A 21,101-nucleotide genomic window follows, 5' to 3' on the forward strand; every position below is an offset into this window, starting at 1 on the left:
CAAAGTGACTTTAAGTGTACTAGTTATTTTCTGAGGGTTTGCAAGTACACGACAGAGGGAAGCAAGCTGCGCAAAGGATCATGGGTAAATGGGGTAGAAAACAGACGCTCGTTCTTATTGTTGGACACTCTTGCTCTGATGTGGTTGTGGTCTCATTTGACAGCGGCTGACGAGTGCTTCCATCGAGTCACTAAGCCAGAGCTGATATGTGACGGCCAGACATCTGCCGTTCGCCTGTAAATCGTGCCGTGGTTAAATGAAATGTGGATGAGAAGTGTATACCTCGAGCACCGGTGGGATACTTGCTGAATACTCGGAAGTCAAAGTATGGAGTTAGTACACTTTCTAGGGTCTGGACTGGAGGCGTACACACACTCTCCCTCACAGTCGCGTCTGTGGCCAAGTCTGGCGGCTGCTCACGAGCTCTACCTTCGAGACCATTGACGCTCGCTACTGTGTGAGGCGGGAAGGGACCCACGGAGCAGCAGTTGGGACGTTTGGCGCCTTGGGACGGACGATCCGGGGACAGTCAGGTCTCGGAGCTCCTCCAACGTCCTGCCCGTCCACACTGAGTCGCGGCGCGTCAGAGCTCCGCCCACCTCATGCATATTCATGACAGAACGTCCCAGCGTGCCTCGGCGTGATGACGTCACGCGACAACTGCGGGTCCCGATTGCTGCAGCCGCTTGTCAGTGTGACGAAGATTGGCACCCAGGTAAGCTGTCACTCAAAACCCTTCTTCTATCCATCACAGAGGCCGGGGCCGAGGCCGGGAGTGCGGACCGTGTCCCGGCAGCCAAGTGGAGGCGACAGCGCTCGGGGAGCAAAACAAGTGCCACGGAAGAGGGAGGGGGTGGCAACATGTCGGGCAGCCGAGGATGGTGGAGGGAGCGAGGCCCGACACGGAGCGCGCAGGGCGCCGTGGGGCAGCCATCCCCTCCTCATGGATGCGCAGATGCGGGGACCACTGGAGAGAGTGGCGCCGCTCGCTCCTGTCGCCACACCTGGGCCAGTCAGGTCACACGTTAGTGACACGCGCTTTCCCCGACATCGCCTCGAACACTCGGATGATGTGAATGTGACCACACATCCTTGTGTATCAGTCCGCAGCGGGCTCTCGTGAGTCTGAGCGGGCGGCTTTTAGTCGCTCAGTCCGCTGGCACTGGGGTGTTTCTCCTGCTGCGGAGATCTTTGAGGAGGGCGGGCGACTTGTTGCTCCGCTAGTTGCGTTTCGTTTGGAGTTTTGTGGATCGATTGACCAGCTAACGCTAATGTAGCTTCTAGCTAGCTGGTGGCAAGAGATCTGAAGGCGTAGTGTGCGCATGCGCGGGACTCTCCGCCATGTTGCAAACATCGCCACACCGCCTTCACATTAAAGCAACAATAAATCAATGACCTCCGCTCTGGAATGAGCTTTACGCACTGTGTGTGCTTTGCACTTTACGCTCGGATAGGTGGACGATAAAACCAACCATCTGCAGCTTCCATTCAACTGACTTTATCTGGGCCTGATACAAATCACAGATCGATCTTGTCCAAGTTCAGAAGAAAGTAGCCCGCTCCTCATGTTGGAGCGACTCCTGTCGTCGGTGTGAACTGATTCCAAGTCCAGTCGAGTCAAGGTTTGGCTTGGACACTTTTAGGGTTTTAGGAGAGGGTCGAGAATCGGTGGAGCCTGGGTCTGTTTTTCCATGTCTTACATGATGCTTAATGTCGCACTGATGCAGTCCCATCCATATTCAAAGAACGCTGACATGTTCCTGGCTGAGATGAAGCTACTTCCCTCCTCCAGACATGTAAAGAGTCAAGGTGCTGACGAGTCACTGTCACTTCACTCAGCAAGTGAAAACGTGACGACGACAGCGACTTCAACGGCTCTGTGCCCGCGCATGCGCATCCGATTGAAACAGCCACAAGATGCACGAAGCAACCACGAACCCAACTAGTCACTGGTGGAGCCCAGTTTGTTGTTTTGGATGAACGCAACCGTTTCGACACCCAAACACTGAGACTTGGTTGCTCGTCGTCACAGCTAGCTAGGAAGCTAAGTGCTCGGCTAATCGGTTGTTTGTGATGACACTGTTCATCACGAAGACGATATAAATAGAACACGTTGGTTACTACCGCCACCTGACCTTATACAGATGCGCAGGTTGATCCTGGGGACACGAGATTCTCGGGCAGAGGGCACGTGACCTCGATTGACGTTGTTGTTTTTCTGTGAGTCAAGTCATGTCTTCTAAAATGATTGAGTCCTGGATGATGAAGCCACAGCGATGTTATAAAACGTCCCAGCGTTTGATGGTCGCTCCAAAACATCGATTGATTTAGTGTGGACACATTAAAATCTCATGTGATCTAAGGAGCTGATTTTCAGGAGCTGTTGGGAGAATGGAACGGTGCCACTGCCTTGTGTGGAACTGACTCTTGAGTTCTGCCATCTTTCCTCTGCTCCCATGCACCGTGATGATGAGAGCGGCTTGGGAACGGAGGCCCCCCTCCAAGTGTTGTCCCGCCACTGCCATACTCTTTAGTCATGAACAGAAAGACATTAAGTGTCCCATCACTGGACCGTGCAGGTCAATGACACGTGTGTGTGTGTGTGTGTGTGTGTGTGTGTGTGTGTGTGTGTGTGTGTGTGTGTGTGTGTGTGTGTGTGTGTGTGTGTGTGTGTGTGTGTGTGTGTGTGTGTGTGTGTGTGTGTGTGTGTGTGTGTGTGTGTGTGTGTGTGTGTGTGTGTGTGTGTGTGTGTGTGTGTGTGTGTGTGTGTGTGTGTGTGTGTGTGTGTGTGCGTGCGTGCGTGTGTGCGTGCGTGCGTGCAGGTTGCTGCGGGTCCACGCTGCCTGTAATGCGCCAGTGTCTGCAGCGTCGCCAGTGAACGTGATGGCTGCCCACTCCATCTCCATAGACAAATTTTCAAAGGACGACTCGCAGGTGAGTGTTCTGGACTGGAAGACCTGAGGTGGTACTTGCCAGTGTTATCATTATGACCCCTTGGTCCTGAGATCATCCTGCATGCTGGACGTGGCAGTAGTAGTGAGGGTGAAATATTCAGTGGATCGCACAGCACATCTGCTCGGCTTCTCTCCCCATGTTAACCCCATGTGTAGGACAAGTCGGTTCATTCTGAACCCACGTGAGTCCAAGTCCGTGGCTGCGGCCACCTCCTCAGCCAACATTCCCACAAACAAAGGCAACTGTGGTGCTGACTGGAGTGATGCTGGGAGGTGTTGCTCGCTCATGGAGGCGGTGTGTTGACAAGTGATTGTACTGTAGTTCTGGCAGATTCTGCTAGGTTTCATGGTGATGCCCATGTCAGAGTAGTTTGGTTCAGGTTAAACACACCTCTCAATTGGATTGCATACTTTCGCATCATGTGAGCTGAGTGCAGGGACGGTGCGAATGCAACACGCCTGGGACCCGTCCCACATCAGCATGGCAGTCTTGTGCCTCTCGGAGGTGGCCTGCCCCGCGGCCTGTGCTGGCTCTGTTTGAGCTCCTCGCTCTCGCCTGCAGAGCTCCGTCCGACGGTTTCTAGTCAGGAAAGTTTGGTGTGAGCCACGGCTTTGGTAAACTCTGCACAGCAGGTATCATCTTCTCTGGAGCCGCTGTGGCGAGTGAGAAATGGTCTGACTGCAGCTCTGGATTATTTTTAGTCCTGCTGTTCCATCTGAGCTGCTGTTGGCTACAGTCACATGTTGGGGGGTGGAGAGGCAGTGTGTCCTGGCAAGGGGTGCTGAAGGGAGGAGGGGTGTGAGGGACAGGCCCCTCTGAGAGCAGGTCCGTGCTCGCACTTGATGAATGAACAATGATGCGAGTTTGCACTGTGTTTCTCGAATCATTTGTGATTGATTTGCTTGTGAAAACATGCAATTATTTGGAATTATTTTGGAACGTAGCATGGATGACGTGACAGAAGAATCGGACTGCTGCTGCGCCAAGGCCGATGCTACGGGTCTGGCTGTGACCCGCGGCTGGCTCCAGTCTGCCACAGCACTGGAGTTGATGCCTGTGAGCCGGTGGCAGCATCATTCCATCACTGTGCGTCCCTGGGTGGAAGAGAGCCGTCGCTGTCGGAGACTGCACAACGCGTCATGCAGTCCCTCTCAAGACGTGGGAAGCGGGATGCTAGCTTCAGCACACGCCGCACCAAATGATTCCTTTCAGTCAGCTGAACAGCAGACACAGCGCCACCTGTCGTGGTGGAGGACCAGGCTGGGCTGGGACTCGGGAGGCTGACAGGATTATGTTGCTCCAGCCGCCGTATTGCTCTCACTCTACTGGTCCCTCCTCAGCGCCCAGGACGGAGGAGTCCACTGGACAGACCCAGACTTGGACCTGACTGAATCAGTCCAATGACATCAGCGCTTCTCTTCTCACCAGGGTTCCATCCAAGCTGGGTGTGCTAGAAGACTTCCTCTGTTCGAAGCGCGCCCCCAGGGGCTCTTGGGCTCTTCACATGATGTGTTTATGACTCCTCCGTCTTCCTGGCTGTCAGTCCTCCTCACAGCAGTGCTCCTCCACAGATGCCCGGCTTGGGGAAGACGGACGGCGAGCCCGAGCACAAGTTCATCGAGGGGACGTTAGCGGAGGCAGCCAGTCCGACGCTGGTTGAGCCGCAGACCCCCATGGACGTGGACAAGGCCTCTATTTACAGGTGTGTGCATCGGGCGCATCTCTTTTCTGTAAGCGAGACGGAGGAGTCATGTGACGTCGTGTCACGTAAACAGGAAGTGTGTTCAGGAAGGTGTCCAGTTGTGGTCGTGAATACCAGCATTCCTTCACATTTGGATGTGGTGACTGCACTTGTCTGGTGTGTGTGCTGTCTGCTGCGGCCTGCAATGGCTCGGTGTTCCAGGTGACTGATCTCAGGTGTGCGTGTGTGTGTGCTCGCGCACAGACACCCTCTGTTCCCGCTTCTTGCTCTGCTGTTTGAGAAATGCGAGCAGTCCACCCTGAGCTCCGACTGCATCACGTCTGCCAGCTTCGACGTGGACATCGAGAACTTCGTCCGCTGCCAAGAGAAGGAGGGCAAGCCTTTCTTCAGCGAGGACCCCGAGCTGGACAATCTGGTCAGGAGGGCTGTTGCAGCGCCTCTTCTGCTGGGGGTCGCAGTGTGTTGACCTGCCACTGATCCACAGATGGTCAAGGCCATTCAGGTCCTGCGGATCCACCTGCTGGAGCTGGAGAAGGTGAGCGACCTGTGCAAGGACTTCTGCAGCCGCTACATCGCCTGTCTGAAGACCAAGATGAACAGCGAAACGCTGCTGAGTGGCGACCCGGGCAGCCCCTACTCCCCTGTCCAGGGCCAGGCCCCCAGCTTCTCCCCCACCAAGTCCCACGTGAGTTGGCTCTGAGTGCACCGTCACCCTGCCCCGGGACGTCTGTCAAGCTTGTCTGTGTCCGACTCAGACCCCCAGCTCCTTGTCCACCACCATCAGTCCTCCCGGTCAGATCGTGGTGCCGGCATCCGCTCTGCAGCAGGGGAACGTCACCGTGACGACCGTCAACCCCTCGCAGATGGTCACAGGTAAGTCGCAGGGGCCGACGTCCCCCGGCAGTGGTGTAGCTGTTTCTCGCTGTGCCCCGTCAGGTGGAACCGTCTACCAGCCGGTCACCGTGGTCACCCCCCAGGGTCAGGTGGTCACGCAGGCCCTGTCTCCCGGGACCATACGGGTCCAGAACAATCAGGTCCGTGACTTGCGAGTTGTGCGTGTTGTCTGTGTGTGAGTGGAGTGTGTGTTCTGTGTGTGAGTGGAGTGTGTGTGTGTGTGCGCGCGCATGTAAAAGGTGGGGTCTGAACAAGGCGATGCCAAATGTGAGGGTTGAAACCTCAGTTTCTGTGTGGTGTGTGTCTGTGTGTGGATGGTTAGGGGGAGCGGCTGGGGAAAGGGTGATTACAGCGAGAAACCTCCACAGGTCCGAGGCTAGAAATACAAACGTGTGTGTGTGTGTGTGTGTGTTCAGCTCCAGCTCCAGTTCCATCAGGATCTGAATCTCTTCAATCATGACGACAACTCCACCAAGAACAAACGTGGTGTTCTGCCCAAACATGCCACCAACGTCATGCGCTCCTGGCTCTTCCAGCACATCGGGGTGAGCCGCCGCGTGCGCGCGTGCGTGTGTCTGTAGCCGTGGCAGCGTGAGCTCATGGCTCTCCATGCTCTGCAGCATCCGTATCCCACGGAAGACGAGAAGAAGCAGATCGCCACGCAGACCAACCTGACACTGCTGCAGGTCAACAACTGGTGCGTCCTTTGGCGTCGCCGGCCAGCGGCTGAGCCGAGCACCAACTGATCCGTTTGTCCAGGTTCATCAACGCTCGGAGGAGAATCCTGCAGCCCATGTTGGACGCCAGCTCGTCCGAAGCACCCAAAACCAAGAAGAAGACTCCTCAGAACCGGCCGCTGCAGCGCTTCTGGCCCGACTCCATCGCCACCGGAGGCGGAGCGCAGCAGCAGGTCACCATGCCCGACGGTGAGTCGCTCCTTCTTCCCACGCCTCCCTGCGGCTGACGGACCTGTTGTCATCCTCAGGGACTCTGGTGACCATGAACATGGAGGGTCTGCAGAGCCTGACGTCAGACGGGGCCACGCTGGCGGTTCAGCAGGTGATGATCGGGGGTCACAGCGAGGACGAGACGGGGGACAGTATGGATGAAGAGGACGAGGACGATGACGATGGGGACATGGCCGGACTGGGCTTGGACAACAGCGACTCGCTCCAGTAGACGCGCACACACACTCGCACCCACCCACACACACGCACACACACACATACAGTTCACGTCCAGCACAACTGCGACTTGTCTATCACTGACCCAGGGTCCAATTTAAGGTCCCAAAGTCCTCGTCTGTCTGGGACTGTAAAATTCTGTGGAACCAGAACTCTGGACCACTGAGTCCTAGACTCCTGTGCTGGTTCAAACAGAGGCGAAGAAGGTGACCCGTAGTGCCACCTGCTGGATGTTTGTCTTGTCAGCAGCGTCCTGCAGCTGCAGTCATCCCACGTCCAATGGTCAAAGGCGCCACCTCGAGCAAGGACCTGACCCCTCTCACTGGGCAGATTTTTTTTTTTTTTTTTTTTTTTTTTCATTGTGTGTTTTTTGTTGTTGTTGAATGATACCACCTAGCGGCCGGACTCCAACATGTCAGGAGTCCGTTTTCACTCAACGTTCACTGTTGGAACACCAGCCGGACCGGACCCAGACTTGACTTTCAGAAAGCGTTTTGTCATCAGCTCGCGAAGTCCAGTGCACTTTTGTATATTTAAAAGGATGGCATCCCACACAGACGTGTTGAAAACACACCAGGTTTGTAAAGTCCGTGAAAGTTCTTGTTGACCGAGCTCCCGCCGTGCTCGCCGCACCACTTTTGCATGCTTGTGTTTTCAGTAGTTGCAGAGTGAAGAACTTGAGATGCTTATTTTTGTAAACAAACTGAGATTGGTGTTTGATTTTTTTGGTGTTCTGCTGTTTTGTATGAAATATTTATGTACAGCTTGATAAGTGAAGCACGACTCTGTTTTGGAGTCTGAAGTTTTGTAAAGTCCCACACCGGCACCAATTGGTCTGAACATGGCCTTACGCGCTCTTTTGACGAAGAAGCACAAACCTCACGTGAAAGTCCTCGCGAGCACCTGGCCGCCACTCGGCTCCACTCCGTCGCACACTCGACCACACAATCACCTGGAGGCGGGAACATTGGCGGCCAGAGGCCGAGCCCAGGTGTCCGGGGAGGGGGCGGGTCTCTCTGGCGCCGCCCCTCTCTCGCTCGCTCTCTCTCTCTCTCTCGTCTGGTCTGTTTTGCCTTAGAGCTTCTATTTTGGAATAAACCCTCTCAAACTCGGGTGGATGTCTTCTCTGCTCCCTCGGATGTGGGACGCCTAGAGCCGGTCCTCTCTCTGGAACACACAAGCGCAGCTCAGACCGGCGCCGTGTCCGTGGCGCCGCCACCTTCTGACCTCCATCTGTCGGCGGATCCAGCTGAGCGAGCGGGTGATCCGGGTGTAGACTCCGGGCTTGTTCCTCACGGCGCAGCCGATCCCCCAGCTGGTCGCTCCCACCAGCTTCCAGACAGAGTCCTCGCAGGCCAGCGGACCACCGCTGTCCCCCTGAGGACGGGCCGGGTCAGATCCGAGTCCTCGGGCCCGAACCTTCTGTGTGTGTGCGTGTGTACCTGACAGGAGTCGGTTCCTCCCTCCAGGTATCCGGCGCAGATCATCCAGGACGAGATGAAGCCCTGGTAAACCTCCGGAAGGTTGCAGGTCTTGCTGGACAGCAGCGGCACCGCAGCCGAGCGCAGCACCACGCTGGTCTCTCCTGAGAGTGACAGGCGCGCGCGTGTGAGCGTGTGCGGCCCGCGAGCGCGTGTGCGCGCGCTCACCCTCCTCCTCTGTGGCTCCCCAGCCCGAGATCCAACACAAGGTCCCGTCGTCAAACTCTTCTCCGACGTTCGGCAGGCAGATGGGCTCGACCAGACCTGCGGGGTGGGACAGGCCAATCAGGAGGCAGAAATGGGGTCGGGACGTCAGTGAGTGGTGACGTCATACCGTTGAACTCCAGCGACCTGTTGAGTCTCATCAGAGCGATGTCATAGTCCAGAGCTTTCGGTCGGTACCGGGCGTGATAGATGATCCGGTCCACTGCCCGAGACTCTGCGCCGTGGACCGTCTGCTCTGTCAGACCCACGTGGGCCGACCACAGCGCCGGGTCGGCGAACCTGAGCGGACAAAGACGTGTCACCCACCCCCGGCGTCACCCGTGACGTCATCGGACTCACCCGTACACGCAGTGCGCGGCAGTCAGGACCCAGCGCGAAGTCAAGATGGAGCCGCCGCACAGATGCTCGCTGCGGAAGTGGAGACTGACCTGCCATGGGAACTGGCCGGGCCGGGAGATGTTCCCGCCCACGATCCGTGAGCTGTAGGCGGGACGGAGGCCGCAGTCTGGGAGCACGCGTCACACACACACACACACACACACACACACGAGTTTGTTTTCATCCTGGCGAGGACCTCGGATGTTTCTCGCTGACTCATGCTTTCCCCAGCCTCTGCGGGACTCGGAACCGAACCGAAAGCCACTTATTCTGACGTCTCCACCTTCAGGCTGAGGCCCAACCTCGTGGGGACCGTCCCCTCCCCCACCTCACACACACTGACCCAGACACTTGAGGGTGGTGACCTTGCCGGAGCTGCACTGGGATTTACTGCGAGGACACAGACGGGAGGCGGGTTACTGATCCCCAGCTCACAGAGGGACCTGTCAGGACGGACCTGGAGCTGGACAGGTTCTGCAGCAGGACCGTGTGGGACGGAGTCGGCTGGAGGGACACGAGTTGGGCCTGCAGCTCCTGCTCCACGGAGGTGAGTGGGATGAAGAAGGACTCCACGTAGCTGCGGGAGAGAGACAGGCTCCTGGGGTCACCGCCGGCTCAGCAGGGAGAGGCCGGCTAGTACCTGGAGTAGCCCAGCTGCCTGCAGGCCGCCGCTCCCAGATGGTTGTCCCAGTCCTCCGAGCAGACGCTTCTCCAGAGCCCGCCCTTGTGGACCTGCAGCACCGAGCTGCGGCCGCTGAGACGCACTGAGGCACACGGACACACGGGCTCAGGCCCAGGCCGCACGGCTGCTGCAGCCGGAGCCGCGACTCACCGCAGCCCAGCTCGTCCTCGCCGTTGTCGCAGTCCTGGGTCCCGTCGCACAGACCTGAGCGGCTAACGCACTGGCCGCCGCCGCCGCCGCAGCGAAACTTGCCCACGCAGCTGAGTCCAACTGGTCCAGCCAGAGAGCAGAGGCAGAGGCGGCGCTGAGCTTGGGTGACCACATGAAAGTTTGATGACCCACTGACTCACCTCCGAGTCCGATAGCCAGAGCCAGCGCTGACAGAAGCGCGGCGGCGCCGATCAGCAGCTCCAGCCGATGTGTCAGCAGTCTCCTCCTCCAGGGCTTCTCCAGGTCCTCCTCTGAGCAAAGTGAGCACAAGTTCACAACACTCTGACTCTCATCTGGAGTCAGAAGCCAGAGAGTTCAGCTCGGTTCTGGTTCCGTGACATTTGGACTCACCCGCCATGAACGGCTGGACTTTGGTGACAGGCATCCCTGGGCTGGGATCAGGGCTGGCGGGCGGCTCTCCGGGGGGCGAGTCAAAGCTTCCCAGGGGACTCACGTTGACTGTGGTGGGGGTCTCCACCACAGGCAGGTCCTCCTCCGTCACCGAGACCACCTCGATTCTGGACGCGTCTGGCGGCTCAGTGCGGCCCTCCTGAGTGGAAACAGAGTTTGAGCCTGCCAGCAGGGCACACGGAGTCCAGTCCCATGGATGTGAGTGCTGGGATCCGGTCTCGGCACCGGCGCAGCCCAGGACCTGTGATGGTTCTGTTGGGCCTCTCTTCAGAGAGTCGCACAAACATCCTTTGCAGCTCGGGACCTTGGACTCCAGGAGCAGGAGATCCTGGAGGGTCCGGAGCTGGCACCCCGGACAGTGAGAGGTGGGTGTGATGTGACTCACCGCAGCAGCGTCAGGAAGCCCAGGCTCCGCAGCAGCTTCTGTAGGAACAGATGAAGGTCAGAAAAGCACGGAGAGAGACGGAGGAGTGAAGACCACGAGGACCTACTGAAGTCTGCGCTGCTGCTCATGGTCCCATCCTGTCCTCCTCTCCACTCCACTCACTTTCCTCTCCTCCTGTCGTGTCTTCAGACAAAGAGACACCTGAGCTGAGGACGGATCGAGTGACTCGGTGACTCCCACCAAGAGTCCAGTTACAGCTGCTCACACACACAGACACACACACGCTTTCGTCACTCGGAGGATCTTTAATGGAACAGCAGCAACTGACTCCATCCTTCACTTTGGAATTCTGCGCGGCAGGAAGTGCGTGCAGGCCTGTCTGGGACTCACTCGCGTGCCCCTCCTCGCCGCCCCCTTGTGGGACAGAGCCAAGTACACGCCTGGGTGAGAGGCGTAGGTGGTGTAGAGGTTCTCCTCCAGGTTCTCCCTCAGCTGGCAGTCGTCTGTAAACGTCACCTGCGAGGGCACGTGCGCACGTCAGTGCACGCCGCGGCGCCACGTCTCCACACTCACCGACACTCACGGATCCGTAGGCTCCGCCCTCTTTGTTCAGACACAGAAACAGTCCGCTCGCCTCGCCACGAATCCCCACAGTCCCGCGGGACACCGAGGAGACCTTCAGGTGACCTGCAGGTGTCGTGATGATGAAGACGAAGATGATGATGGACAACTCACAGTACTGGTCAGGCCTGTGGACCCCCGCCACCGAGCCATCTGGCAGGATCTGGAGGTGGAAGCCGATTCCGACCCGACAGTAGAGCAGCAGCTGTGTGAGCCCCGAAGCGGAACCAGGAGGAGGAGCTGGTGAGGCGGATTAGAAGAGTCGACAGGTGACACACTGTGTCACACACTCTCACACACACACACACAGCACCTGGGGCCCTCAGGCTGTGCCTCAGATGGAACCTCCAGAGCCTCTCTGCTCCAGCCTTCATCAGCAGCAGCAGCAGCAGGACTCTCATGGTGAAAGGTCCTCACTGCAGACGCACACGTTCTTTATATCAACTCACAAACATGAGTCACACACATATCTGTGTCCTATCGGTGACACACGCGCGCGCGCGCACGCACGCACGCACGCAGTGCTGTTGAGGTCGGGTCAGAGCCGGGACGTGAGCAGGAGGACCAGCACCAGAGGTGAGGTGGGGTCCACAGGAGAAGCCAAGACACGGGTGACAGTGAGGAGAGCAGAGGAGGGGCGAGCGTCAACACACACAGCTCTCTCTCTCTCTCCCTCCTTATCAGGCGGAGACGGTCCACAGAGATGCTTCTGACCCAGATAAAATGCTTTGATTCCAAAGAAAGGAAACGCTGGTTGATGAAGACTCTTTTATTGAGGTGACAACCAGAGCTCCTCCCCGGCGGCGCCGTCATCACTCACTCAGCTGGAGCAGGAGCCGCGGGGCCTGGATCCTCTACGAGGCGCCCTTGGTCCTCAGCTTGGACAGGAGCACCTCGTTCTTCCGACACTCCTGCGCACAGAGGAGAGAGCAGAGTCCAGAGAGGGTCCAAGCCTGGACACGCACGCACGCACGCACGCACGCACGCACGCACGCACGCACGCACGCACGCACGCACGCACACACACACGCACACACACACACACACACACACACACACACACACACACACACACACACACACACACACACACACACACACACACACACACACACACACACACACACACACACACACACACACACACTTGTCTTCCTATCTTAGCGAGGACCGTCATCTCACCCTGAACCTAACCCTCCAAAACACCTGGCTCACCTGAACCAGGACTCTGGACCAGACTGGAACCCACTTAGAATGAGCCACTTATTTTGAGGTCTTCATCCTCAAATTGAGCTTTGGACCTGTGGGGACCAGCAACAGGTCTCCCCATAAGGACATCAGGTCCCCACGAGGCAGTATAAACACACACACCTCCTTAAAGTCTTTGACAGTCTTGAAGTAAAGTCTCTGTTTGTCGAGCAGCTCCAGGTGTTCGTCGTTCAGCTGATCGCGACGCATCTTGTTCTCCTGCTTCTTCTTCTCCATCTGGTGAGAGGGTGAGGCTGAGGTCACCAGGAAACATGAGCGGCCGGTCGTCATGGTTACCCTGATGCGACTCTGCTTGATTCCTTCAACGATCTGCTCCATCTGATGCAGGAACTGAGCGCGTGCGGCGGAGGACGACATGGCTCTGGAGACACGCACCGTTACAGACACATCTGACACACTCTGACTCACACACACAGGCCAGCGTGGCCTCCGGGCCTCACTCACTGCTGGAAGTTGTCGTGGATGGAGTTGAGCAGGCTGACCTGCAGGAGGCAGCAGAGCTCACAGGCCTGACCACGGCCAAGAGGATGACATCATCACTCACCTCCTTCTCCAGGTAGAGCTTCTTGTCGTCCAGAGTGTTGTACAAGGTAAAGAACTGCTTGGTCTCTTTGTGTGTGGCTGAAACTGAAGACGGCACCTGGTTACCATGGTGACGGCAGTGAAGCTGAAGCTGAGGAGGCTGAACCTTGACTGTAGAGCTCAATGAACCTCTTCTGGTACTGAGTCAGCTCGGCGCGACTCGGGACGTCGTCCATCTTCCTCTGGAGGATGGCCATCTCCCGGTTCCTGCGAGCCTGGACACACACACACGGTGTCGGCTGGACCGGGACGTGAGAGGGACCTGCTCAGCCGTTACCATCAGCAGACGGATCTTCTGGAGTTTCTCACGCTCGTTGCTGAACTGCGTGTCGATCATCAGGTTTCTCTGAAGAACACGGTCCTGTTAGACCACTGAGACTAAATGCACCAGGATGATGATGATGATCAAGATGAAGGTCACAACCTGCTCCTCCTCAGCATCTTGACCTGAAGCTGCTTTTAGCTCTTCAATGTTTTGCTGCAAGCGAGTCATCTCATCCTGCACACACCAACGCTCGTATTGTCACATTCTGAGGACGTGTGACTGTGTGTGTGAGCGCGTGTGCACGTGTGATGTGCCGTGGCTGGGTGATGGCACTCACTCTGCAGTGCGCGCGGAACTGCTGCTCCTGTTGCTTCAGGCTCTCGTTCATGGAGACGAGGGTCCTCAGCTTGTCCAGCACACTGAGGAGCCACGTGCACGCGCACACACACACACGCACGCACGCACGCACGCACGCACACACACACACACACAGTGTCCCGTCAGGACTGGCTCAGGCTGAAGCAGCTGAGGAAGCGCCACCTGCTGTCTGCCCGCTCCTCCTCCTCCTCCAAACTCTTCATCTCTGTGGACAGCCGCCTGGATTCCTCCATGGCCTGGACACACACACACAGGTGCTCTGGTGACATCATCTCACTGTCACGCACGCACGTGCACACACCTCCCACAGTCTGGTCTTGACCCGGTCACATAACGCCTTCAGGTCCGAGTGTTTCAGCTGCACCTGCGGTCACACGCGCCTGTCAGGTCAGTGCGCTCAGCATGTTGACCCTTGACCCCTCACCTCCTGCAGCTCTTTGCTCTTCAGCTCCATCTGCTTGTTGACGGAGGCCACGGCTCGACGGTGCTGCTGCAGCGGCCCAAAGAGCTCGGGCCGCTGGTCCCAGGACGCGCCCACCTGCTGCTGCGGCACACACACCAACCGTCACCGCGCCGTCAGCGCCGACAACTGCACCAGAGCCGCACCTTTTCGGCGTACTGGGAGGCAAACTGCTTGATCTCCTCGGACTGTCGACCCACGATCTGACCCACCGCGCTGGCGGTCAGCTGACCCTGGACGCACAGACCATGAGACACACCGGGACCAGCTCCGCACAAGCCCACCCGCACACTCACCTCCTCCGTCGCCATGACAGCCATTCGGATCATCAGACTCTTGATCCTCATCTGTGGGAACAGTTAAAGTTGAGCACTGAGCCGCCGGAGGTCCAGAGACGGACAAGATGAACTGGCGTGGGGACCACCTCCTCGGCCGCCTTCATGTCCTCATCCTCCTCACTTGCTCCTGCAGGCGGCGCCGAAGAGCTGCTGGACAGAGAACACTTGCGATCCTCCTCCTGGGGGGTGGGGGGGTGTGTCGCACATGAGGCTGCAGCACTGGCACATCTGGACCTGGCAGCTGCTTCACTCACCGTCTCCTTCCTTGACTGCTTACTGAAGCCGAACTTCCTGGGGGGGAGGTAAGAAGTCACCATTCGGACGCTCAGACACCCAAAAAAATCCACCAAAACAGCTTAGTCCCACTGCTTGAGAGAAAGAGAGTCGGACTCCACCACCTGGATGATGTGGTTAATAGCTGGCGTGTAGGACGTGAAGTCTAATGACGTCTACTAACCTTCAGTACAATGGAGAAGTGGTGTGTGGCACCACCGTGATCTGCACATGGAGACGACACTACCTCCATGTTAGCAACCGTTAGCATGGCTGCGAAGCTAGTCGAGTCTCAAGACACTGATCAGAAGACCGACTCTGTCCTTCAGTGACTCCACATCCATCGTTTAATCTTCGGAACTTGGGAGTTTCACCCAGAAAGCTGGTGAAGGAAGCGCTATGAGGACGGTGACGGCGCTGAAGCGTGGCTGGCTGGTTGTGGAGCTCTGCAGTGAAACTGGTGCATCAGCCAGCACCGTCACCACGCCTGGCCATTGCTCTTCCGCTACGCTCAGAGGAGGCAGGAGGACTGAGGAGCTCACGGCGCCGAGGTGAACGACCGCGTGTAAGCCGGGAGAACATGACGCGATCAGACTGCGCGGCTTAATCGAAATGTTACCTCAGTCGAGGGACGCTCTGCAAGGAGCACTGAGCCACCCATAACACACGAGCCTATCATGGGGGTGTGAGGCGGGTGGTGTGATGAACGCACCTGCCGTACTCCAACAGGGTGGAGTGGACTCTTGACTCCTCGTCGCTCAGATCTCCAGCGTCCCTCTGTCTCCGGTATTTCCTCTGAGGCTTGTAAAGGTCCTGAGAAGTCCCGTGACACAGACAGAGTCCAGTGAGGGCCAGAGACTGGGCTTCATGGGTGCTGAGGCCTGCTCACCAGAACATCCAGGACCGCCCTGGTCGCCTTGTCCCTGCGCTGTAGAAAGTCTTGGTCCTGGAACCAAGACCAGAGATCAGCGCTGGATCGGCCAGTCCTGATGGTCTACTGACCTCTGGGAGCAGATGGCTCTTCAGGAACTGGGAGACCGAGTACGCTCGGACGGAGTCGCCCATCTCCTCCCGGGTCTCGATGGCTCGCTTCACCAGCCACTGACACACAGACGGACGAGAGTCACCAACCAGAGACACCCTCTGAGCTGTTTCTGAGGGAACAGACTGCAGTTCTGCTGCAGGACCTTGGACACAAAAACTGGACTCCAAGCAAGTGTTTCAAGCAAAATATTTCTTGTTTTCAGTAGAAAGCCGTGGTAATGGTGGTGCTCTGAGCGTGCGTGCATCCATTCAGGCACCTGAAATGACTCGTGCGCCTCACGTGCAAACTCTGGCCATTTCTCACTTCACCTTGAAACAAAGCTACTCTGTGAGAATGTGAAACGACTCTGCCTGCCCTTCATGAGCACACCGTCATCTCTGGCCAACCTCTGCAGGGAGGTTTCAGACGCATAGACTTCACCTGAATGACAGGAAATATGTGGATGAAGTCCAGGCCTTGGATCTGATGCGGCTCCAGGCGGTGAGGACACTTCATCCTCGGGAGAACCGACACAATCTTCTCCGTCAGCGCTCTGCAGAGACACCACACAGGAGGTGACATCACCACACACAGCATCATCAGCCGAGTCCTGTCACGGGTGACTCCGGCCAAGTGGGGGCGCCGCAACAGCGGCTCCACTGAGGTGTCCAGGCGAGACTTGAGCGAGTTCGAGAGCAGACCAGAGAAAGTTGACCTATCTGGCGCGAGACACTCACATCTTCTGCCCGATGGTGGAGTTCTCCTGAAACAGAAGATCCACGTCCACGTCGAAGTTGCAGGTGGTGATGCACCATGTCATCCCGCCCACCACCTGAAGACCACAAGCAGCAGCACACAGTGTTGTCCGAGTCTGCTCCGGATGACGCGCTGTACCTTGTCAAACGGGGACAGGCCCTTGATGCGAGCCCGGAAGTAGCCAGCAGCCAGCAGCAGCTCCAGGATCTCGGCCAGTTTGATGCTCTGCTCCTCATCTTCACGGCTCTCCACCTGGGGACCAACACACACACGTGAGCAGCTGCCTCAACGACTCGCGTTCGTCACGATCGTCTCCGTTCGACCGAACTGTCCGAGGAGCTCGCGCTGCAGATGAGCCCACAGTGCTGCAGAGAATGGCAGTTGACAACATGGCGGCGGAGTGTGAAAAACTAAGACGCTACTTGAACCTCCTGGTCGGCCGCAGAGCTTGGTTTGGACCCGCTTCTCACTCTCCCGAAGACGGACGACGCCATGATGTCACATGACTACCACACGTGACCTGCCTCAGTCACACCGAACAAGTCTCGCGATGCGTGATGTATCGCGAGATGTGGGCAAGTCGCCTGGAATTGTGGCGCGCGAGGGGGGTTTCAATTAGCCGTCAAGGGTCACTCGAGGCCCCAGCACCATCCTGGTGTTTTTGATTGACAGGTCGAACACATGACCGGAAGCGCGTTAGGTGAATATTACACATCAGTTCGTTTTTTAATAACTGGATTGAGCAGCGGGGAACGCGTGACTTGTGACTGCAATTCCCCGGTGAGCCGGTAGGTGAAGCCAAGTGACATCATCCCAAACATGGACTTATGACACGCAGAGTGTTGTTTATGACCGTCAGTCTCCCCGCGTTTCTACCGCCCTGCTCAGCGTCTTTGCGTGTCGCTGGAGACTGTTCAGACGTCAGACCCAATGGGCGGGGCTTCTGTTTTTACGACAGTTATATCGAGTTTGCGGCTCCCGCTTCACCACGTGGCTCGAGTCTGTGTTTCTGTCCCCAAGATGGCGAAGGCTGGAGAGAAGAGCGTCAAGAGGATGAAGAGAACAAGGAGACCGCAGAAAAGCAAGAAGAAGAAGAAGGACAGTGAGGCGGCGGACAGAGTCGTGGACGAAGGTAAGATGTTCCCGAAAATGACAATCAAGCGAGTGTCGACCACACGAAACCGGAACCGCCGGCCCCACCGCAGCTGCAGCTTGTTTTTCCGTCTGTGTGTGAGAGTTGAGAGTGGAGCCCACTGGCTTCGAGATGACGAGGAGACCGTCACTGGTCCGTTACAGTCTCACTGAGATCGCACTGCGAAAACGCGGATCATTTCTGCCCCTGATTCAGTGTTTCGGTGATTGTCATGGTCTCTGTTCCGAGGCTGACCATCTGGCATCGCTCTCTGCCTGTGAAGAGCCAGGTCCAGTGCGCGTGCTCACTTTCCTGCTGGTCGAACTTGCTCTCACTCTCCACTGTGTTAAACACAGCCCCACACGTGGCTCCCTTGTTCCACCTGTTGGCCAATGCTGTGTCGCCGTCCTTCACGCAGGACCCTGGGAAGTTAGCCAAGCAGCCGGGGCGGCGTTCTGTTCTCTGTGTGGATGGAGATGGAGTCCAGCTACTGGCTCCATGCTAGCCGAGTCCAGCTACTGGCTCCATGCTAGCCGAGTCCAGCTACTGACAACATGCTAGCCGAGTCCAGCTACTGACAACATGCTAGCCGAGTCCAGCTACTGACAACATGCTAGCCGAGTCCAGCTACTGACAACATGCTAGCCGAGTCCAGCTACTGACAACATGCTAGCCGAGTCCAGCTACTGACAACATGCTAGCCGAGTCCAGCTACTGACAACATGCTAGCTGAGTCCAGCTACATGCTAGCTGAGTCCAGCTACATGCTAGCCGAGTCCAGCTACTGACAACATGCTAGCCGAGTCCAGCTACTGACAACATGCTAGCCGAGTCCAGCTACTGACAACATGCTAGCTGAGTCCAGCTACATGCTAGCCGAGTCCAGCTACTGACAACATGCTAGCCGAGTCCAGCTACTGACAACATGCTAGCCGAGTCCAGCTACTGGCTACATGCTAGCCGAGTCCAGCTACTGACAACATGCTAGCTGAGTCCAGCTACATGCTAGCCGAGTCCAGCTACATGCTAGCCGAGTCCAGCTATTAGCCACGTCATCCAGGTGGTGCAGTGGTCCACGAGTCATTCCACTTTCTGTCCAGCTGTGGGCCTGAGATGTTCACGTGCATGTTAAGTCTGATTTTTTTTTTGTTTCCTGAGCCGTCATGTGACCGTGCTCGGTGATGTCATCCTGATCAGGTGTTTGGTGTCTGCAGGTGTGGAGGTGATGTACGACGACGATGATGATGACGATGAGGTGGGCCTGGATGAAGATGTCACCAGTGAAGAAGAGCCAGACGATGACCGGCGCCGTCAGAAGCTGTTGGAGGCCATCAGTGGCATCTGCGGACAGAAGCGTCAGCTTGGCGAACGCTCTGAGGCGGCGGCGCTCATGTCCGAGTTCGCCGCCAACATCGGAGGGGACGGGACAAAGGTCCAGCTGTCGGAGCTGCTGGGGCAGCAGACGGCGGCCGTGCCAGGCAGCACCATCCAACAGTTAAACAAGCTGCAGCAGAGCCATACTCTGGAGAGTCCGCTGAGCCGGCAGGAGACTGAGCGCATCCAGCGGGATCTGGCCTTCCAGAAGGCTGCGCTGGAGGTCACCCGCTGGAAGGCGGTCATCGAGCAGAACCGGCGGGCGGAGCAGGTGGTCTTTCCTTTAAACAAGGACCCGGCCGGACCCCGTCCCATTGAGCGTGTGGTGACAAGTTGGCGAGCACAGACGCCACTGGAGCAGGAGGTCTTTGCTGTTTTGTCTGCCAACAAACAGCCCATCTATGACCCCGTTCTGACCCCGGCGGAGGAGGCCTCAGTCCAAGCCATGAGTCTGGAGGATGCCAAGATCCGGCGGGCCGAGCTCCAGAAAGTGAGGGCGCTACAGTCCTATTATGAGGCCAAGGCCCGGCGGGACCGCAAGATCAAAAGCAAAAAGTACCATAAGATCCAGAACAAGTCCAAGCGCAAGGAGTTACTGAAGCAGTTTGAGGAGAAGGTCAAGTCAGACCCAGCCGCTGCCCTGGAGGACCTGGAACAGCTGGAGCGGAACCGCATGCAGGAGCGCATGTCGCTCAAACACCAGAACAGCAGCAAGTGGGCCAAGTCCCGGGTCATTGTGGCCAAGTACGACCTGGAGGCACGGCGCGCCATGCAGGCACAGCTCCAGCTCAACAGGGATCTGACCCAGAAGGTGGTCCTGAAGGAGTCGGACGACGACGAGGAGGAGGAGCAGGAGCAGGAGGAGATTCCGGACTTTGTCAACGAAGTGGAACGAGAGTCTGTAAATCCCTGGATGAGTGGGAGGCTGAGGGAAGTGGAGGGTGCAGCCCTAGTAGATGGGAAGGAGCCTGGGGCAGGATTGGACTGTGTTGTGAGGGAGGAGCAAGAGGAGGTGCTACTGAGGGAGCTGGAAGAGAGGAGGAGGAAACGGAACGAGGAGGCAACGTGTGGGGAGGAGGAAGAGGAGTCTGTCGATCAGGAGCTGCAGCTGTCACAGTTTGCCAGTCTGTACCAGGAGCTCACAAGTAGCAGCAAAGAAGCAGAGTGCGCCGCTGACTCCGCCCCCGGCGAGGGCGCTCTGACCGATCTCCCGACTCAGGAGGCAGCGGCGGCAGTGGAGCCTCTGCCCAAAAAGGTTGGGGGGATTAAGAGGAAGCCAGAGCTGGAGCTGAGTGAGGTTCTGACCCGGGAGTGTCGAGTCCTGTCTGGCCCACTGGGCCTGGCAGTGGAGGACGGCGAGGAAGAAGGTCTGGACCAACGGCAGGTCATCAGTGAGGCGTTTGCTGGCGACGATGTCGTCGGTGACTTTCTGAAGGAAAAGAGGAAACGGGAGAGCGACGGGGAGCCAGCGGTGGTGAGCCTGGCGCTGCCCGGTTGGGGCGAGTGGGGGGGCTCAGGTGTGAGGCCGTCGAAGAAGAAGCGCCGCAGGTTCCGGGTCAAACCTCAGACGGCCGTGCCGAGGAAGGACCAGAAGCTGCCAGCCACCATCATCTGTGAGAAGAGAGCCGCGGCCCTGGGCCAGCACCAGGTCAGCATGCTCCCCTTTCCCTTCATTGACCACGCCCACTTCGAGAGCACCATGCGCTCACCACTGGGACGGACTTGGAACACGGAGCGCAGCGTGAGGAAAATGACGGCTCCGCGGGTGGTGACGCGGCCCGGCAGGATCATCGAGCCCATGAGCCGTGACCAGCTGCAGGAGCCCAAACACCAGAGGGAGGGAGGGACGCTGGAGGTGGAGGGGTCCGGGAGGAAGAAGCGGCGCAGGGGGCGGGGCGGAAAGCCTCCTCTGGCTGGAGCAGCAGGGTCGGCTGGATGAGATGCGTGCAGCTGCACTGAATAAAAGTTGGAAGGAAAACGCGGTGGTGGCTTGTTTCTCGCCTCACAGGTCCGATGGTCAGAGGCTGGTGCCGTGATGTTCTGCTCTCTCTGTGGCGAGTCCAGCGTGTGTGAGCAGCAGCTTTAGGAAGCGCTTAATGGATTCTTCCCGAGCTTGGCCTGA

The 21,101-nt window shown here is 57.7% G+C and overlaps 5 protein-coding genes across 14 annotated transcripts; 2 read left to right on the top strand and 3 right to left on the bottom strand.

Moving 5' to 3' along the window:
• The first annotated feature begins 592 nt into the window (after window positions 1-592).
• On the top strand, window positions 593-7,868 carry pknox1.1 (pbx/knotted 1 homeobox 1.1). 2 transcript variants are annotated; one of them, XM_053876292.1, is made up of 11 exons: window positions 593-715; window positions 2,823-2,934; window positions 4,527-4,657; window positions 4,901-5,072; window positions 5,142-5,342; window positions 5,413-5,530; window positions 5,594-5,691; window positions 5,968-6,096; window positions 6,172-6,248; window positions 6,311-6,477; window positions 6,537-7,868. In XM_053876292.1, exons 2-11 carry the CDS (start codon window positions 2,884-2,886, stop codon window positions 6,728-6,730), a joined length of 1,338 nt encoding a protein of 445 aa, XP_053732267.1. In that variant the 5' UTR covers window positions 593-715; window positions 2,823-2,883; the 3' UTR covers window positions 6,731-7,868. The 2 variants fall into 2 exon arrangements, with proteins under 2 accessions (XP_053732267.1, XP_053732266.1); XM_053876291.1 differs by having other exon boundaries at window positions 5,413-5,691.
• On the bottom strand, window positions 5,344-10,635 carry tmprss3a (transmembrane serine protease 3a). The gene is made up of 12 exons (XM_053876721.1): window positions 10,614-10,635; window positions 10,063-10,545; window positions 9,852-9,962; window positions 9,652-9,771; window positions 9,460-9,583; window positions 9,277-9,396; window positions 9,163-9,209; window positions 8,781-8,946; window positions 8,551-8,720; window positions 8,385-8,480; window positions 8,178-8,320; window positions 5,344-8,112 (listed from the first exon to the last, which is right to left on the bottom strand). The coding sequence occupies exons 1-12, from the start codon at window positions 10,633-10,635 to the stop codon at window positions 7,885-7,887; spliced, it is 1,830 nt and encodes a 609-aa protein (XP_053732696.1). The 3' UTR covers window positions 5,344-7,884.
• Window positions 10,636-10,843: 208 nt separating this feature from the next.
• Window positions 10,844-11,529, bottom strand: fgf9 (fibroblast growth factor 9). Its single transcript, XM_053876722.1, has 4 exons — window positions 11,442-11,529; window positions 11,243-11,368; window positions 11,091-11,194; window positions 10,844-11,023 (listed from the first exon to the last, which is right to left on the bottom strand). Exons 1-4 carry the CDS (start codon window positions 11,527-11,529, stop codon window positions 10,844-10,846), a joined length of 498 nt encoding a protein of 165 aa, XP_053732697.1.
• A 335-nt stretch (window positions 11,530-11,864) lies between these two features.
• ccdc93 (coiled-coil domain containing 93) lies at window positions 11,865-17,020 on the bottom strand. 9 transcript variants are annotated; one of them, XM_053876259.1, is made up of 23 exons: window positions 16,896-16,982; window positions 16,612-16,725; window positions 16,455-16,549; window positions 16,159-16,270; window positions 15,696-15,794; window positions 15,583-15,639; window positions 15,406-15,506; window positions 14,675-14,711; window positions 14,507-14,599; window positions 14,379-14,429; window positions 14,229-14,315; window positions 14,047-14,166; window positions 13,924-13,986; window positions 13,785-13,858; window positions 13,582-13,663; window positions 13,404-13,478; window positions 13,257-13,325; window positions 13,086-13,194; window positions 12,942-13,024; window positions 12,842-12,879; window positions 12,674-12,758; window positions 12,500-12,613; window positions 11,869-12,039 (listed from the first exon to the last, which is right to left on the bottom strand). In XM_053876259.1, exons 1-23 carry the CDS (start codon window positions 16,965-16,967, stop codon window positions 11,983-11,985), a joined length of 1,887 nt encoding a protein of 628 aa, XP_053732234.1. In that variant the 5' UTR covers window positions 16,968-16,982; the 3' UTR covers window positions 11,869-11,982. The 9 variants fall into 9 exon arrangements, with proteins under 9 accessions (XP_053732230.1, XP_053732234.1, XP_053732235.1 ...); XM_053876260.1 differs by having other exon boundaries at window positions 11,870-12,039; window positions 14,047-14,163; XM_053876255.1 differs by having other exon boundaries at window positions 11,865-12,039; window positions 12,500-12,758.
• Window positions 17,021-17,171: 151 nt separating this feature from the next.
• Window positions 17,172-21,065, top strand: si:dkey-251i10.3 (uncharacterized protein LOC553498 homolog). Its single transcript, XM_053876247.1, has 2 exons — window positions 17,172-17,605; window positions 18,820-21,065. Exons 1-2 carry the CDS (start codon window positions 17,404-17,406, stop codon window positions 20,916-20,918), a joined length of 2,301 nt encoding a protein of 766 aa, XP_053732222.1. The 5' UTR covers window positions 17,172-17,403; the 3' UTR covers window positions 20,919-21,065.
• Window positions 21,066-21,101: the final 36 nt, after the last annotated feature.

The sequence above is a fragment of the Synchiropus splendidus genome, chromosome 10 (genome assembly GCF_027744825.2).
Source record: "Synchiropus splendidus isolate RoL2022-P1 chromosome 10, RoL_Sspl_1.0, whole genome shotgun sequence".
NCBI classification, from domain to species: Eukaryota; Metazoa; Chordata; class Actinopteri; order Syngnathiformes; family Callionymidae; genus Synchiropus; species Synchiropus splendidus.

Coding starts and splice junctions, on each gene's coding strand:
- tmprss3a (XM_053876721.1), bottom strand. CDS start 10,635: ATGAGCAGCAGCGCAGACTTCA. Junction 8,947..9,162: donor CACCACCCTCAAGTGTCTGG/GTCAGTGTGTGT, acceptor GCGTGCTCCCAG/ACTGCGGCCTCCGTCCCGCC. Junction 8,481..8,550: donor CAGGTCGCTGGAGTTCAACG/GTATGACGTCAC, acceptor CCCACCCCGCAG/GTCTGGTCGAGCCCATCTGC.
- pknox1.1 (XM_053876291.1), top strand. CDS start 2,884: ATGGCTGCCCACTCCATCTCCATAGACAAATTTTCAAAGGACGACTCG. Junction 6,097..6,171: donor GGCTCTTCCAGCACATCGGG/GTGAGCCGCCGC, acceptor CATGCTCTGCAG/CATCCGTATCCCACGGAAGA. Junction 6,249..6,310: donor CTGCTGCAGGTCAACAACTG/GTGCGTCCTTTG, acceptor CCGTTTGTCCAG/GTTCATCAACGCTCGGAGGA.
- ccdc93 (XM_053876252.1), bottom strand. CDS start 16,967: ATGGCGTCGTCCGTCTTCGGGAGAGTGAGAAGCGGGTCCAAACCAAGC. Junction 14,167..14,228: donor CCTCCCAGTACGCCGAAAAG/GTGCGGCTCTGG, acceptor TGTGTGCCGCAG/CAGCAGGTGGGCGCGTCCTG. Junction 13,479..13,581: donor AGTTCCGCGCGCACTGCAGA/GTGAGTGCCATC, acceptor TGGTGTGTGCAG/GATGAGATGACTCGCTTGCA.
- si:dkey-251i10.3 (XM_053876247.1), top strand. CDS start 17,404: ATGGGCGGGGCTTCTGTTTTTACGACAGTTATATCGAGTTTGCGGCTC. Junction 17,606..18,819: donor GGACAGAGTCGTGGACGAAG/GTAAGATGTTCC, acceptor TGGTGTCTGCAG/GTGTGGAGGTGATGTACGAC.
- fgf9 (XM_053876722.1), bottom strand. CDS start 11,529: ATGAGAGTCCTGCTGCTGCTGCTGCTGATGAAGGCTGGAGCAGAGAGG. Junction 11,195..11,242: donor CCACAGGCCTGACCAGTACT/GTGAGTTGTCCA, acceptor CGACACCTGCAG/GTCACCTGAAGGTCTCCTCG. Junction 11,024..11,090: donor AGGGCGGAGCCTACGGATCC/GTGAGTGTCGGT, acceptor GTGCCCTCGCAG/GTGACGTTTACAGACGACTG.